At 45.9% G+C, this 17,701-nt stretch overlaps 1 protein-coding gene across 3 annotated transcripts in view; it reads right to left on the bottom strand.

Annotated features, from left to right (window-relative positions):
- Positions 1-17,701, bottom strand: part of sema6bb (sema domain, transmembrane domain (TM), and cytoplasmic domain, (semaphorin) 6Bb) — a 151,488-nt gene that overhangs the window by 24,414 nt on the left and 109,373 nt on the right. For all 3 annotated transcript variants that reach the window (XM_036978094.1, XM_036978093.1, XM_036978092.1), the window contains exons 11-16: positions 15,601-15,732; positions 14,557-14,706; positions 13,547-13,726; positions 11,849-11,989; positions 11,117-11,194; positions 8,546-8,604 (exon numbers count right to left, since the gene is read on the bottom strand). In XM_036978094.1, coding sequence (XP_036833989.1) covers positions 8,546-8,604; positions 11,117-11,194; positions 11,849-11,989; positions 13,547-13,726; positions 14,557-14,706; positions 15,601-15,732 — 740 coding nt within the window. The remainder of the gene's footprint in view (positions 1-8,545; positions 8,605-11,116; positions 11,195-11,848; positions 11,990-13,546; positions 13,727-14,556; positions 14,707-15,600; positions 15,733-17,701) is intronic.

The following is a 17,701-nucleotide window of genomic DNA, read 5'->3' on the forward strand; positions in this document are numbered from 1 at the left end:
TAAAGCCATTTTGAAATCTGACACGTTGGTTGGATTCACATCAAGTGTAGCTTTAATTCGGTGTATTGCATGTGTGATTTCATGAAAGTTAAATTTTTATAGTAATTTGTTTGAATTTGGCGCTCTGCATTTTCACTGGATGTTGGCCAGGTGGGATGCTAGCGTCCCACATATTCCAGAGAAGTTAAAGTAGTTTGCAATATCAGTGGGCTTTGTGATGAATGAGCCATCGGATTCAATGAATGAAGGAGCTGAGTTGGCTTTTTCCCCCAAAATTTCATTCAAGGTGCCCCAAAGCTTTTTTAGTATTACTGTTTCATAGTGTAGTTTATTTTTTATTTCGTTTAGTCACATGATTTCTTATTTTGCAGTACGTTTGCCAATCATTTGGGCTTCCAGACTTAATGCCACACCTTTTGCCTCATCCCTCTCAACCACGCAATTTTTCAATTCATCATCAATCCAAGGGAATTTAACAATTTTTACAGTCATTTTCTTAATGCTTATTAGTAACTGGAATAAGTAGTTTCATAAATGCATCAAGTGCAGCGTCTGGTTGCTCCTCATTACACACCGCAGACCAGCAAACATTCTTTACATCATCAACATATGTCTGGAATAGTTTGCAAGCCCTGCCACATCCGACAGCATTAGAGCGGGTGTAGTACGATATGATCTTAGTCCTGTATTGACGCTTTGCCTGTTTGATGGTTTGTCGGAGGGCATAGCGGGATTTCTTATAAGCTTCTGGGTTAGAGTCCCACTCCTTGAAAGCGGCAGATCTAGCCTTTAGCTCAGTGCGGATGTTGCCTGTAATCAATAGCTTCTGGTTGGGGTATGTTAGTGCGGTCACTGTGGGGATGATGTCATCAATGCACTTATTGATGAAGCCAATGACTGATGTGGTGTACTTCACAATGCTATCGGAGGAATCCCGGAACATATTCCAGTCTGTGCTAGCAAAACAGTCCTGTAGCTTAGCATCTGCTTCATCTGACCACATTTTTATTGATCTAGTCACTTGTGCTTCCCGCTTTAATTTTTGTTTGTAAGCAGGAATCAGGAGGATAGCATTATGGTCAGATTTGCCAAATGGAGGATGAGGGAGAGCTTTGTATGTGTCTCTGTGTGTGAAGTAAAGATGGTCCAGTGTTTTTTCCCTCTGGTTGCACATTTAACATGCTGATAGAAATTAGGTAAAACGGATTTAAGTTTCCCTGCATTACAGTCCCCAGCTACTAGAAGCGCTGCCTCTGGGTGAGCGTTTTCTTGTTTGCTTATGGCGGAATACATCTCATTCAATGCTGTCTTAGTGCCAGCTTCTGACTGTGGTGGTGTGTAAATAGCTACGAAAAAATAGAGATGAAAACTCTTTAGGTAGATGGTGTGGTCTACAGCTTATCATGAGATACTCTACCTCCGGCGAGTAATAGCTCGAAACGTCCTTAGATATCGTGCACCAGCTGTTATTTACAAAAATACATAGTCCGCCGCCCCTTCACGCAAATCACGGGGATCTGGGCCTGTTCCCGAGAAAGCAGTATATCCTTCGCGTCGGGCTCGTCGGGCTCGTGAAAGGCAATAAAGAATTCTGCTGGTCCGTGGTGAGTAATCGCAGTCCTGATGTCTAGAAGTTATTTTTGGTTATAAGAGACGGTAGTGGCAACCTTACATACAAAATAAGTAAAACGTAAGTTACAAACAACGCAAATAAATGAACAAAATACAATAGGTTGGGGACGTCTGCCTTCCTCTCCGGAGCCATTTTACAGCTAGCTCCATTTGACAGCTCCATCCATGTATAATTTAGGAAAAGGTCAGTTTTAGCTAGCTAGCTAGCCACTGGAGTGCAGAAACACAAAGAGATGCAACAATTCAAGTTGTTTCTGTCAATGACGTATGCTCTCGATGCGATGTGATTGGAGGGAAGCCAAATCCAAACTGGCTTCCCTTGACACTTTTTTTTGGTGCACTAGCACCATTCACAGTTGAGGTGACAACAATGTCATACTCTTTTGCATCAGACAGCATCAGATAGATGGTCTACACATACAGAGACAGAGGGGCACTGTTTTGTTCGCTCGGATGCTTTCTCCGGTGAGATACATTCAGCCTCTTGTGAATTGAAGGAAAATTATGAAACACAGAGAGACAAAATATATATTTTTTTATATGTTTCTTTTTGTTATTTTTCTGTACTTTTGAATATATGCCACTGATTCACACAGACGGAAACACACTCGGCTTCCCGGTGACGTCTTTCTGGAAAAAGGCAGACTTGTAATGTGCTGACTTGGAACAACAAGGGATTGTGCCAGTGGGACTTAGTGTTAATTGCGTCTATGATAATACTGACAAAATTAGTTGTTAAACTGTAACAAGTGTGCTGAGAGTCGGGAAGCAAGTTCAGGGAGTGAGTGTTTTAATAAATAAAAGAAACAATGACCACGAAACACAAACAAATTCAAACAAGATCGAATGCAAAGTTCCTACAGGAGAAGACTGTTTTTGCACCCACAAGTTGACTTAAGAGACATCTGAAAGTACATCATTCCAATATATAAACTCAGGTAATAACCGATTGATAATTCTAGTTGGTTAGTTTGTTGCAACCTATCAGACCACTACTTATGACAGAACTTTGATTACAATATATCTACAGTATAACTAAATGGTCAAGACTGCAACCATTTAGTCACATTTTGCAACCCTTTCAAATCAAATCAAATGTATTTATATAGACCTTCGTACATCAGCTGATATCTCAAAGTGCTGTACAGAAACCCAGCCTAAAACCCCAAACAGCAAGCAATGCAGGTGTAGAAGCACGGTGGCTAGGAAAAACTCCCTAGAAAGGCCAAAACCTAGGAAGAAACCTAGAGAGGAACCAGGCTATGAGGGGTGGCCAGTCCTCTTCTGACTGTGCCGGGTGGAGATTATAACATAACAGAACATGGCCTTTGACTTGGCTGTGCGAGTAAAACATTTAATTAGTCGCATCAGTACGAGCTGAACATTCATTACAAGGTCACCTCAATCAAATGTTTCAAAAACATATTTTTTTTGTCTGTTAAAACCATTATTTGGTCAAACAGTAAAGTGCATTATCCCTGTAATGAAAGTGTCAGCTCAGCCCCTAGGCCTGTTTCCCAAGAGCCTGTTTCCATAGGACCTGTTTCCCTAGGGCCTGTTTCCCTAGGGCCTGTTTCCCTAGGGCCTGTTTCCCTGGGGCCTGTTTCCCCTTTGCCTGTTTCCCTGGGGCCTCAGAGAACACTGTCACGTACACTGTCTTCACACTCCCTGTCATAGCTGAGCCAAAGCACAGCGTGCATGTAATTCCACACCTTTAATCGGAGTGAAACCTTCACAAAAAACAGGTAAACAGAAACCGACCGTGACACAACCATGGCGCACACAAACACACACAGAAAATAAATAATTACCCACAACATTAGGTGGGAAAAAGGCTGCCTAAGTATGATTCCTAATCAGAGACAACGATAGACAGCTGCCTCTGATTGGGAACCACACTCGGCCAAAAACAAAGAAATAGAAAACATAGAATGCCCACCCAAATCCCACCCTGACCTAACCAAATAGAGAAATAAAACGTCTCTCTAAGGTCAGGGCGTGACAGACACATGAATGTTCTTGCAACGTCTCATGAAACGAGTCATCAATACTGTATATTCTGAGAACATTAACTACATTCTAGATAAGTTCTGTTTGAACTGTTCTCCTAACTTCAACACGAAAACATGTTTAAAATGTTCTCAGAAGGTTTTTGCTAACATACAGTTGAAGTCGGAAGTTTACATACACTTAGGTTGGAGTCATTAAAACTAATTTTTCAACCACTCCACAAATTTCTTGTTAACAAACTATAGTTTTGGCAAGTCGGTTAGGACATCTACTTTGTGCAAGACACAAGTCATTTTTCCAACAATTGTTTACAGACAGATTATTTCACTTATAATTCACTGTATCACAATTCCAGTGGGTCAGAAGTTTACATACACTAAGTTGACTGTGCCTTTAAACAGAAAATTCCCCAAAATTATTTCATGGCTTTAGAAGCTTCTGATAGGCTAATTGACATCATCTGAGTCAATTGGAGGTGTACCTGTGGATGTATTTCAAGGCCTACCTTCAAACTCAGTGCCTCTTTGCATGACATCATGTGATGTTTTGTAAAAAATCAGCCAAGACCTCAGATTTTTTTTTTGTAGACCTCCACAAGTCTGGTTCATCCTTGGGAGCAATTTCCAAACGACTGAAGGACCACGTTCATCTGTACAAACAATGGTACGCAAGTATAAACACCATGGGACCACGCAGCCTTCATACCGCTCAGGAAGGAGACGCGTTCTGTCTCCTAGAGATTAACGTACCTGGGTGCGAAAAGAGCAAAATAATTCTAGAACAGCAGCAAAGGACCATGTGAAGATGCTGGAGAAAACAGGTACAAAAGTATCTATATCCACAGTAAAACAAGTCCTATATCGACATAACCTGAAAGGCCGCTCACCAAGGAAGAAGCCACTGCTCCAAAACCGCCATAAAAAAGCCACACTACGGTTTGCAACTGCACATGGGGACAAAGATCGTACTTCTTGGAGAAATGTCCTCTGGCCTGATGAAACAACAATAGAACTGTTTGGCCATAATGACCATCGTTATGTTTGGAGGAAAAAGGGGGAAGCTTGCAAACCGAAGAACACCATCCCAACCGTGAAGCACGCAGCATCACCTTGTGGGGTTGCTTTGCTGCAGGAGGGACTGGTGCACTTCACAAAATAGATGGCATCATGAGGCAGGAGAATTATGTGGATATATTGAAGCAACACCTCAAGACATCAGTCAGGAAGTTAAAGCTTGGTCCGAAATGGGTCTTCCAAATGGACAATGACCCCAAGCATACTTTCAAAGTTCTGGTAAAATGGCTTAAGGACAACAAAGTCAAGGTATTGGAATGGCCTTCACAAAGCCCTGACCTTACAAACCTGACTCAATTACACCAGCTCTGTCAGGAGGAATGAGCCAAAATTCACCAGACTTATTGTGGGAAGCTTGTGGAAGACTACCCAAAACGTTTGACCCAAGTTAAACATTTTAAAGGCAATGCTACCAAATACTCATTGAGTGTATGTAAACTTCTGACCCATTGGGAATGGGAATGCAATGAAATAAATAAAAGCTGAAATAAATCATTCTCTCTACTATTATTCTGACACATCACATTCTTAAAATAAAGTGATGATCCTAACTGACCTAAGACAGGGAATTTTTACTGTGATTAAATGTCAGGAAAAGTGAAAAACTGAGTTTAAATGTATTTGGCTAAGGTGTATGTAAACTTCCGACTTCAACTGTAGATAGAATGTTCCCATAACTAACGGAAAACTGGACACTCAAACATTAGGGATTACATTACAAAAACATTCTCTCTCCCTAGAATTGTTAGCTGGGACATCACTTTAGGGTTCTAGCCTTTTCTTATTGACTTTGTTTAACATTTTGCGAGCGCTAAAGGTCCCTTACAACAAATGAAATAGAAGACGGTTGAAGTCTAGCCCAACACTAAGCCGAGCTTACCCTGCTGAAACCAATACTCCTGCCAGGCAGGTCACGACCTGGAAAACCTGAACTCTGCGGCCGCGTGGGGCAATAAACGCTGGTAAGTGGAGCTGACATGTTAGATCATCCGTTGACACCACAGATAAATCCTGCTCATTATTGTTTTTACACCTCTGGAATTTATTACCTGACATGTTTAGAGGAGGTTTCAGAACTGACTGGGCTCAATGTAAACATGATTAGAAGTATACATCCAGCATTAGGCTTAGGAAGCTCTGGGGACAGAGTGATTGAGGCCCTCAGCATGCAGAGCCAAGCGCATGGAAACACACACACACACACACACACACACACACACACACACACACACACACACACACACACACACACCTCTGATTGGACTCAACTGACTGAGCAGCCCTTCACCACAGGTCAGCTCAATTAAAAGCTGTGTTGTCTACATCTGCTTTGATCAGGCCTGATTTAGAGGAGACAGGTATAACAAGCTCCTGTCCTGATCTCTGAAGAAGATCTCTGTGTTGATGTGTAAAGGAAGAGGGACAGCGACCACTGCCCTCTTATCTTGGACTGGGCTGCGGTAGACCACCATGGGATATACTGTACATGCACTGAACCTTTGATACTACAGAGGGAGAAGTTGAGGTAGAGGGAGGAGGGCGAGAGAGTGAGAGTGAGAAAGAGAGCGAAAGAGGTGGGAGCAGAAGCGAGGTGAGAGAGTAGGAGCAGGCAGCCTCCATGTGTCACCTGGCAGAGTTACTGCCTTGTCACGCTGTCGGTAACAGGAGCATTGACAATTTGCTGACACCAGAGACGGCGGTAGCCTCCTCACTCCATCTGTTGCGCCCCTGTCCAGGACCACAAGCTCTGCCACGCCTCCATCCTCACCCCTTCATTACCTTCTTCCCTCACCCTCACTCCTCATCACCTTCTTCCCTCAGCTCCTCATCACCATCTTCCCTCACCCTCTCCCTCAGCCCTCATGGCTGCAGACTGCTTTAGAGATTCACTCCTGATATTTATTTGACTCAAATCGAGCCAAAGAGCAGATGAAAATCGATTCCCCCTCCTTTCCTTCGTGCGGCTACTTTTCTCTGGCTAAGGAGAGGGAGAGGCAGTTAAAGGCAAGTTATCAGAGCTGTCCATCCATCTCCCTCTGTGGGTCGCCGACAGGCCTGGCCTGGGGGGAGGGAGTGTGGTCTGGTTTGCACTTGGCTGTGGCTTCGGCTGTGTGCAGTGTCACCACTGAGGAGCTGCAGAGCCCAGCTATGCTCCTCACTCAGAAAGAGTGAGGAGGAGGGAGGGAGAGGGTGATGAATGTTGCATTACCCCATAGAGAGATGGATGGAGCATAGCAGGCTCTCTTCTATCTGCCTGCTGGAGATTCAGACAGGTGGGATATGTCAGATAGAGGTATATGGACTCAGCTGAGATTCTTCTGTCTAATCTACCTCAGAGCTTTGCAGACTCACACCTGTGTGTGTGTGTGTGTGTGTGTGTGTGTGTGTGTGTGTGTGTGTGTGTGTGTGTGTGTGTGTGTGTGATGGACTGATGTGACAATTCACAGGTTTCAAATAGTAACACTGAATGATGAAAGTCATAACTGATTTATTTTCTACTTGCAGCTTTTCGTCTTCTTCAGACTGTCTATTGAGTAGGTTGATGGCTTCAGAGATGTGTTTAGACCATCTGAGTGTTGTACACTGGGGAAGCTATGTGCTGTAAAAACTAAAATAGCATCAATATCAGACAGAGGAAGAAATTGAAGCACAAGTTCATCACTTTCTAAGGCACAGAGCTTAATGATTCTGGCAGCTGATATGATGCTTGCGCATCCTTTTGGCAAGCGTACACAGGGCTATTCAGCACCATTCATCTTGTGACAACCAACAACACCTTTGTCAGCAGTAGTCAGGACCGCCACGCGTTTGTCATGTCAGTATCAGAACCATTATCTAAGACAGATCAGATGGGAGAATCCTGGCAACATCCTCAAAGAGACGCTGGGTGCTGAGGCTAATGCACCTTTATGTATACTGACCGACACAGGGCCAAGCAAGCTTAGGGGAAGAGTAACAAGCCACCGGACCAGCACCCCCAGACAGACAGTGATCAGGGTCCAGGGTGGTGCAGAGGGCTCCAGGGGTGAGGGAGCATCTTCAAACAGCCCCTCTAAAGACGTATGTAATATTGATCTTTGTGGCTCTCCAGGTGCATGGCAGATGAACTTGGAGAACTTGAAGAGGCGGAGGATTCATTTGCACAAATGCCTCATCAGAAGTAGCGGTGGGATCAAAAGAGCCAGGGAGTCGAGGAGATTTCTGTCTGAGGGATCCCTTTGCTTTGCTGTGCCGCCATCATTTTCATATCAGAAAACATCAAGGCGAGGATACCCAGAGACGCATAATAATTAACCAGAAGTAGAAACAACTACAAAGCAAAGCTACAGAAGAGGAAAAAGAGAGCTTCTGAACATTGCCAAAAGTAATAGTAAACAGAGGAGAAAACAAATATGGGTAAAACATACATGGGGATTTCTACATCTGCATTGCTTGCTCTTTGGGGTTTTAGGCTGGGTCTGTATAGAATTTTGTGACAACTGCTGATGTAATAAGGGATTTATAAAATACATTTGATTGATTATTAATGATGATATGGAGCTAGACAGCAGTAGTAGCGGCAGGTAGCATAGAGGTTAAGAGCGCTGGGCTGAAAGGTCACTAGTTTAAATCCCAGCGACGACTAGGTGAGAAATATGTTGATGTGCCCTTGAGCAAGGCTCTCAACCCTAATTGCTCTGGATAAGAGCGTCTGCTAAATTATTTACATGTAAAATGTAGTGTATGATGTTCTACCCTAGAGTAGGCAGTTATGTAAGAAACACTGAATCAACACAAATACAGCTTAACATTACAGGATGGCAATAAACAGAAAGAAACACTTCTCTTACCATCACAGTCGCCCAAGTGGGACACGTTCCCGTGTTCTATGTCCTGCTCGAACGGCAGTCTGGAAGAGGGGAAAGACGATCATTTATCAATTCACACATAAACAATACATAGGCCTACTGCAAGCTTTGGTCATTGACAGAAACCTCTGCTTTTCTCTGGTAAGCAAAACATTGTAGCAGCAAAGGACAGGAATACTTTTTTTGTGTGGAGTTGAGAGAAATAATACTGTATTGTATACCCCCAACTCTGAAAGCTGGTCTTGATCTTTCCATTCGTACTTAAAAAATAATTTACCATTTCTACTTTTTTAATAGGAGAACTTGGAAAATCAAAAGGGGCTTTGACATTATATGATGAAGCGACAAAATTAAAATTACATTAAAATGGGTGAGTTCCAGGGCCTCCCGGGTGGCGCAGTGGTTAGGGAGCTGTGCCACCAGAGACTCTGGGTTCACGCACAGGCTCTGTCGCAACCGGCCGCGACCGAGAGGTCTGTGGGGAGACGCACAATTGGCCCAGCATCGTCCAGGTTAGGGAGGGCTTGGCCGGTAGGGATATCCTTGACTCATCGCGCACCAGTGACTCCTGTGGCGAGCCGGGCACAGTGCGCGCTAACCAAGGTTGCCAGGTGCACGGTGTTTCCTCTGACACATTGGTGCGGCTGGCTTCCGGGTTGGATGCGCGCTGTGTTAAGAAGCAGTGCGGCTTGGTTGTGTATCGGAGGAAGCATGACTTTCAACCTTAGTCTCTCCCGAGAGTTGTAGTGATAAAACAAGATAGTAGCTACTAAACAATTGGATACCACGAAATTGGGGAGAAAAAGGGGTAAAATTCAACAACAAAAAATTATAATAAATGTAAAAAATGGGTGAGTTCCAACAGCAGTGAGACCAGACCAAGTGCATTGACCTCCCATGGGGACAGCAACATCAGCTAGTTAGACTGTAAGTGTATACGGCAGGGTAGCCTAGTGATTAGAGCGTTGGACTACCAGCTGAAAGGTTGCAAGTTCTAATCCACAAGCTAACAAGGTACAAATCTGTCGTTCTACCCCTGAACAGGCAGTTAACCCACTGTTTCATTAAAAATAAGAATTTGTTCTTAACTTGCCTAGTTAAATAAAGGTAAAATAAACACCATAAAGGTCCTCTAAAGAGGAGAAATAACAGCAGTTTGTTCTTCAAAATGGCCCCTGTCCAATGAGGTAATTTAAACATGGGAAGTGCTCAAGGCTAGAGGGAAGGCTGCATCGACCACAACCAGAGACAGCTCACTGGGATGTGTCTCCAGCTCTACAATTAGTTGAAAAGCCCCAAACAACAAAAAGGCCAACTGAGTGTTTCACTGCCTGAGAAAAACTTTGAGAAGTAAGTTTACACTGGAGTGGTTGGAGGGTTATTGTGGGTATATTGTGTTGGGTAAATGAAGGCTGCAGGCTGGGAAAGAAGGCACTGTTTTGTCACAACACCCTTAATGGTGAGAATGTGAATAAGTTTAAGGATTTATTGTCCCCGAGTCTAAAGGAGACCAGATTACAGGTACAGTTATAATTCAAAGAAATATGAAGGGTAATAAACAGACGCAAAACACCTACAGTAATAAAACAATATCAACAGATATACTAATCAGTAAGGAGCCTAATTATCTTTGTTCCAATATAGTCCATGTTACAGTCTTACATTGCAGACAATGGAGAGTTTTTTCATCACCCAGCATCGTTTTCACTTTTCCAAATGGAATTTATCCTCAAACGGGAACATCACTTGATACAGGATCAATGGACAGGTTGACCGCCCTTGCTAAATCAAATCACAACACAGGGCCCTTAATTGTATAACGGTGAGGCCGTAAGGTGCTCAAAAAGGCTCTGTTGTCTGTAACTGCTGGCACTGTACCTGTGTTTGCACACATAATTCAATAAGCTGCCTCTCTAAAAAGAGATTTGATTTCACTGGGCTGGGCGGACGTGAGGCAGAGCAGGAGGGAGTGGGAAGGTTTACAGCCCAGAACAAGAGGTGAGCTGCCAAGACAGCCAGGAATCGTTCTGTGGCAGGCGTACAAGAGCAACGCAACCCTGACAAAGATGTACACCCAGCTATGGATATCAAGCTGTGTTGAAGAATGCAGCATTGTTGTGAACACACAATGGCAATAGCAGATCTCCTGGATGAATAAATGTACACAGCTCGCTCTGACAGGATAACTAAATGAGGACATGTTTGCCTAGCCACAGCTTGTGTTGCAGGCTTATAACTGTAGGCTCTGTCAGAGCTTAGGCATAACACTCAGTATAAATAGAGAGTGTCACAGCAACCCAGGTGGTCCAGGCATCGACTAGACAGAGAACCAGGCAGAGACCCGGACAGAGAACCAGGCAGAGGCCCGGACAGAGACCCAGACAGAGACCCAGACAGAGACCAGGTATAGATACGACAGAGGTCAAACGGATGCCAGACAGAAACAAGACAAAGGTACAAGCCAGACACGGGGCAGGTCGATAGCAGACAGGGACCAGACATGGAACCAGACAGAGGCCAGTGCTGTGCCCTCGTTCCCCCCCAGCACCTCACCTGGTCCCGGGCCTGAGGAAGGAGCAGGTGCTTCCTCTGGTCCAGCCACAGTAGGGGTCCCTGGAGGCAATGCAGTTCCTGGAGATAAACAGAGTAAACACAGTCTTTAGTGATGCACCACCCAGGGCAGAGAGACACCACGGATTCATTGAACACATTACACGTTTGACATATACGTTACAGTATGTCACGCCTCACTAGGTTTAGAGTCTGCTGGCATCAAGGCAATACGACTCAGTGGTGAGTCGTCAGCAAGGCCAAAGAGCAAGAGAGTAAGACGTCTGTGTGTGTGTGTGTGTACACGTGTATGTGCGCGTGTATGTGTGTGTGTATGTGCGTGTACTGTGCCGAATAGATTTACTGATTTGTCGAAGAGCGCTTGGGGATGTGGTAAAGTAGTTTGGTGCACCAAGGGTAGGCTGTATAAGTTGGCAGATGGTTTAGGGCCTGACTAAAGGTGTGATTGTAATGATTGGGAGTGGGCGGGGCTTAGGATGTGTTACAGATATACTGTATGTGGCTGAGAGGTGTGTGTGGGCTACAGAGGTGTGGCTGAGAGGTGTGTGTGGGCTACAGAGGTGTGGGTGAGGGGGGTGTGTGTGTGTGTGTGTGTGTGTGTGTGTGTGTGTGTGTGTGTGTGTGTGTGTGTGTGTGTGTGTGTGTGGAGCTGAAAGGTGTGTGTGATGTGTGTGTGTGTGGAGATGAAAGGTGTGTGTGATGTGTGTAACTTACTTCATGCAGCGTGAGTAGAGCTGGCATCGTGCCACAGGGACCCTGACCACACAAGAGGGGAAGGCCAGCAGCAGAGACTGGCTCACCCAGTCCAGAGTCAGGGACAACAACTGCCTCGCCTGCGGAGAGTCCTCCCCACACCTAAAAACACACACACACAGAGAGACAGTGAGATTGTTGCCTTATTGCACAACACACAGTCGGCTAAGCCGCACCACACCATGATGAGGTCAAGCTGACCTCATCATATCACACACTAACTGAACACAACATGATCTCACTGCACATCATATCAACACAACACTGCTTCATTAAGTATAACTCAAACCAGTTTATGACTAAAAGCAGAACAATCAAAGTGAAAGCAGTAAAAGGCCTTCAGAAGCCTGTTTGTCACAGTGTCATCTTTAGTATGCAGTGTGTTGATGGCTGATGACTGAGGCCTGGGGTTGGATGGCCATCAAAGCCACCAGCTACACCCTGCATGGGCTCTAATTGGTACTTAGCACTTCCATAATATCCAAACACCTGCCTTTGTAGGCTGGATTTATATATATTTATATACATATGTTCACTCCTGCATGGGCTTCTTTAAATGGTTTATGGTAATAAACATGGCTCGCATCTGAGGAGTCATTAGGGGAAATGTATCACACACTACAGTATCAAGTTGTTAGTCATACCTCACAGCAAACAAACTATGTGAGAAACCAGACTGACGGAAGGAGAGCACGAGCGATGGGGAGGGAGAAGAGAGTGAGAGATGGAGAGAGAGAAATAACAACTAAATAAGTAAACAAAATAAGTAAAATGGAGACAGGTTGAGAAATAATGAAAGTGTGGCCCATTAATCTCTCCGTTTCCCCCGGGTCATTTCATGGTTCATTACCAGGTCGAAAATATGAAATATAATAATTATGTCAGACAGCCAATCAAAAAACAATTTGGGCTTTGAGGACCTCTATCTGTGATGTGTTCCCGTTGCCCCTGCGATGGTGGCGGGGGCCGTCTATCTACCCTGGGCCCATTAGGGGAGTTAGTCTGGGGTTAAGGAAGGGCAGGCTGGGAGAAGGCTGATCTGATTACTCCATTCCCTCTCTCCTGATTAGCTGGCTCCCTGCTGTGAGGGGGACTGCAAGCCCTGTCACACACCCCTATACCAGGCTCACAGCCACACCACTATCACAGCACAGCAAATCACCCCCAAACACACTCACACACAGGCACCACCGCCGCTATTGCTGCAGCCTTAACTCATCTGCCCTCTGATTTGATTCCTCTGCTCCCCATTTAGTTGTTGGTGGAATGGAACCTCACATTGACGCCTACATGAATGCGTTGTTTTGAAGGGTGGGAAGTAACGGTTTTAACCTCCTTTCACCTGCCAACGAGGTTTGTGCTGCTGTGCTACAGTGTTTCTTACTACAGTAAATGAGCCCCGTTTTCCCCTCAGTCTGAGCAGAGAATAGATCAGGGGGCACAATTAGCAGCGCCGCTGCCATAGCTCTAGTTAGGAGACTCTTGCTTAAACATTTCTAATTGGGCTCATTGAAAGATAACCAAGTAATACCCCATCTGTTTGCTTCCTATCCCCCCCTGCGGTCCCATGCATGTGTTACAGTGAAACACTTAGAGATAATTAATAAGACCATCACAACAGCACCCATTAGAGACTGTCTGTAACCCGTTAACCCTTACTTGTCAGGGATGAAGCCCTCCAGCTCCTCCAGGAAGACATTGCTGCTGGACACGGTGTTGTCCCGGTTGGGGACGATCAGGAACTTGAGGATGGTCCCCCGGCTGGAGCCCAGGAAGAGCACTGTGCGGTTTCTGTAGGGGCCAGCCTCCGTGTCCATCACCATCTTATTCAGCTGGTACCTAAGGGGAAGAAGACAAGATGATGATATAGAGACACTGTGTTTTTCACCCAATCCTCTCTTGACCCCTTGTCCTGATTAACCAATAGGCTATTGCGTTGATCTGACAGAATTTGAGTTAGCAATATAGAGATAATTCCATCTAGCCTATCAAACGGCATATTGGAGCTTATGTTACAATAACTAAGCTTACATGGTCCTATCAAATAGGGTAGGGTCTAGGGCTCAATTTGGGACACAACCAATCTGCATACCTCTTACGGTCATTCACTAAATGAAATTCACACAGTAAAATAGTCATCCAATTTACATACAGAACTAATTACCAAGAGCAGTCATTAATATCATTCAGATGAATGGACTTGTCTTGAAACAATAGCACCGTAGCTGAACTACACAAGTCCTGTGTGTATGAGTCAATGTTCTAAAATAGAAGAAGTCGTTCCACTGGGTAATTCATATTCCACATACAACTTTCACAGTAATAGTCTCCTCCCTCTAGCTCGGCTGGTGGCCATTGTAGTTTGATGCATCCCAGCTGCTTGCCTCCTGCAGCAAACTCTCACAGCGAGCGGATCAACCGACCGGCATAAACAGAAGGAGAACCAGCCCAGAGGCTAATTTGTGTCCATGCAAATATGTGTGTGTATGTGTATGAGTTTGCCCTGAGACATGACAGTAGACTCCTATGGTGTCTAATGGTATGAAGCCATACAAGTGTACATGTCTCAGGGAAACAGCACAGGATGCAGGGAAAGAGCACAGGATGTGTGCGAAAGGTTTCCTAGTTCTGAGTCTGTAATGTCCCCTGATGCGATCACAGAGCCTCACCTGACCATGGTCCTGACGATCCAGGGCCTCTGTCCCAGTGAGGGCACGGCCTCGTCCATCAGGGGGTGGGTCTTCACAAAGTTCAGCATCTCATCAGGGAAACCATTGGATGAGTTGAACCTGGAGCCCTGAACAGCACAGCCCCCTGGCCTGTTGGAGGAGGGTGAAATACAGGGTTTAGCACAGGCTCCCCCTTACTGAGGCACAGGCTCCCCCTTACTGAGGCACAGGCTGACCCTTACTGAGGCACTGGCTCCCCCTTACTGAGGCACAGGCTCCCCCTTACTGAGGCACAGGCTGACCCTTACTGAGGCACAGGCTCCCCCTTACTGAGGCACAGGCTCCCCCTTACTGAGGCACAGGCTGACCCTTACTGAGGCACAGGCTCCCCCTTACTGAGGCACAGGCTCCCCCTTACTGAGGCACAGGCTCCCCCTTACTGAGGCACAGGTTCCACCTTACTGAGGCACAGGCTCCCCCTTACTGAGGCACAGGCTCCCCCTTACTGAGGCACAGGTTCCCCCTTACTGAGGCACAGGTTGACCCTTACTGAGGCACAGGCTGGCCCTTACTGAGGCACAGGCTCCCCCTTACTGAGGCACAGGCTCCCCCTTACTGAGGCACAGGCTCCCCCTTACTGAGGCACAGGCTGACCCTTATTGAGGCACAGGCTGACCCTTACTGAGGCACAGGCTCCCCCTTACTGAGGCACAGGCTCCCCCTTACTGAGGCACAGGCTCCCCCTTACTGAGGCACAGGCTCCCCCTTACTGAGGCACAGGCTCCCCCTTACTGAGGCACAGGCTGACCCTTATTGAGGCACAGGATGACCCTTACTGAGGCACAGGCTCCCCCTTACTGAGGCACAGGCTCCCCCTTACTGAGACACAGGCTCCCCTTTACTGAGGCACAGGCTCCCCCTTACTGACCCATTTCAGTGTTATCTGTGGTCAGTTAATGGTGTCTTACACTCTTACACTTTAGACTCACATAAAGTTCATCAAAATGAGCCAGGAGATGATTGCCAGGTAAGGCAATACTGTACCTTGGTTTGGGAACGAGCTCGTCAGGAACAGGGGTCCATATAGACTCAGGTGATTTCTGCTCCTTGAATCTCCCATCAAACACCCCAGCCAGCTGCTCCATGTCGAACGCACACACAGCCGAACCAGGGATACTACAGAGAGAGAACCAGATACAATGGATAAGATAGGGGTGGATAGAGTGGTGCAGCGGTCTAAGTCACTGCATCTCAGTGCTAGAGGCGGCACTACAGACCCTGGTTCAAATCCAGGCTGTATCACAACCGGCAGTGATTGGGAGTCCTATAGGGCGGTGCACAATTGGCCCGGGTTCGGCCGGGGTAGGCCATCATTGTAAATAAACATTTGTTTTTAACCGACTTGCCTAGTTGAATTTAAAATATATATATAAATGGACAATAAAGGTTATATCCTGAATGACATTGAAGTTGGCATACAAACTGGAAGTTGTGTGTTAGAATCCGGGAATACACAGGAAATAAGTAGTCAACAAATGAGGAAATACTCATAGGAAATACTGTAGAGACCACACACAGCATGTTCCAGTAAAATGCTTGCACACCTTGGCTGTTGCTAAACTCCTATTGAACTCATTGACCCAGAATGGAACATCTGCTGTGAAAAGAAGCTAAGTCCCCCCACACTGAACGAAGCGCTACAATACTGTTACTGTAGTGTTGAGTGTGGTAGTTAATGGAGGTGTACACCAGAGAGATGGAGAGAGAGAGCCATGTCAGGACAACAGGGGGTGAATACTATCGTCTCTCTTTCTCTCCTGCTCCGAGAGCTTCTCTTCCCTTTGAGACCTCTTGTTTTTGCTAAGAAGTTGTGTGAGTCTGTTGAGTGACTAGGACTTCTCTGGTACAGCACAAAGTGAACCTTAGGGAGTGACTCAGTTCCTGCCGAGCACTTCACGCCTACTCTATTTTCCCTTTCCTAACTCTGACACTACATCCTGAGAGAGGGGGGAGAGAGAGAGGAAGAGAGAGGGTGTGAAAGGGTGAGGGAGAGTGAGAGAGAGCTGCAGAGAAAGAGAGAATTGAGAGAGCACTGCAGAGAGAGGGGGAGAAAGAGAGAAAGTGAGAGAGCACTGCAGAGAGAGGGGGAGAAAGAGAGAAAGTGAGAGAGCACTGCAGAGAGAGGGGGAGAAAGAGAAAGCAGCAGAGAGAAAGTCTCTCTCACTCTCACTTTGCTGCTCACTCCAACACTCCATTACTCCAGTGTTAAGGTCAAGTAGTGCCTGTGCTCAGGTCTTGACACAAACCGACAGATGGGCTTATGGGCTCTCTCCCTGCGCTGCCCCTGTGCCCCTAGGCCTGCTGGAGTAGGTACCCAGGGATCCTCTGAGAACTGTTTGTTTGGGTAAGCTGTCTGAGTTTAGCCTCTCTCTGCTGAGAAACCATAGGCATTTTCCAGCAGGGTGACATGCTAACCTAATACATCATTTGACCAGGTCAACCTCTCTCCAACTGCCTGGCAGCCTACCCTGCCTTTGCCTCTATATTTCTGTATTCGGTCCTCTTCTCCTTCTTCTCTCCCTGTTTATTTTCTCCGTCCTCTCTGCTCTTTCTTGCTCTCTCTCTCTCATCCCCTCATCTCTTTCATCCTCTGTTTTTCTTCTGATCTCTCTTTGCTCATTTGTTTGAAATGAATTGGCATCAGTTTGGCTATGTACAGCTGTTGAATTGTGCAAATAAAGGTCGTTCAAATTTGATGTGCAGTGAGAAGGGTTGACTGACAGTCAGTACAGGCTGTAGGAGGCGGTGGAGGGGTCAGACTTCATGCCAGACCACACCCTCACAGTTTAACCAGCAGACTGACAGCTCTCTATAGCCCAGCTCCGGTGACAGCATGACAGCTGATGGAGGCCAGTGGAGGGGAATGAGTTCTTCAGTCTAGGCCAAGGTTCAAGGAAAGATGAAAGGATTGTTTATTTTATTCACCTGGGTCTTTACATATTTTATGTCTCTTCCACCTCTGTCTCTTCCCCCTCTCTGCACACACATTTACCTTCTTCAACCTTCCTGCTTTGTCTTTCTATACTTCTCTCATCTGCTTTCTCTCCACCTCTCTCTGTCCCTCCACCTCTCTCTGTCCCTCCAC

Source organism: Oncorhynchus mykiss, chromosome 5 (genome assembly GCF_013265735.2).
Source record: "Oncorhynchus mykiss isolate Arlee chromosome 5, USDA_OmykA_1.1, whole genome shotgun sequence".
In the NCBI taxonomy this organism is placed as follows: Eukaryota; Metazoa; Chordata; class Actinopteri; order Salmoniformes; family Salmonidae; genus Oncorhynchus; species Oncorhynchus mykiss.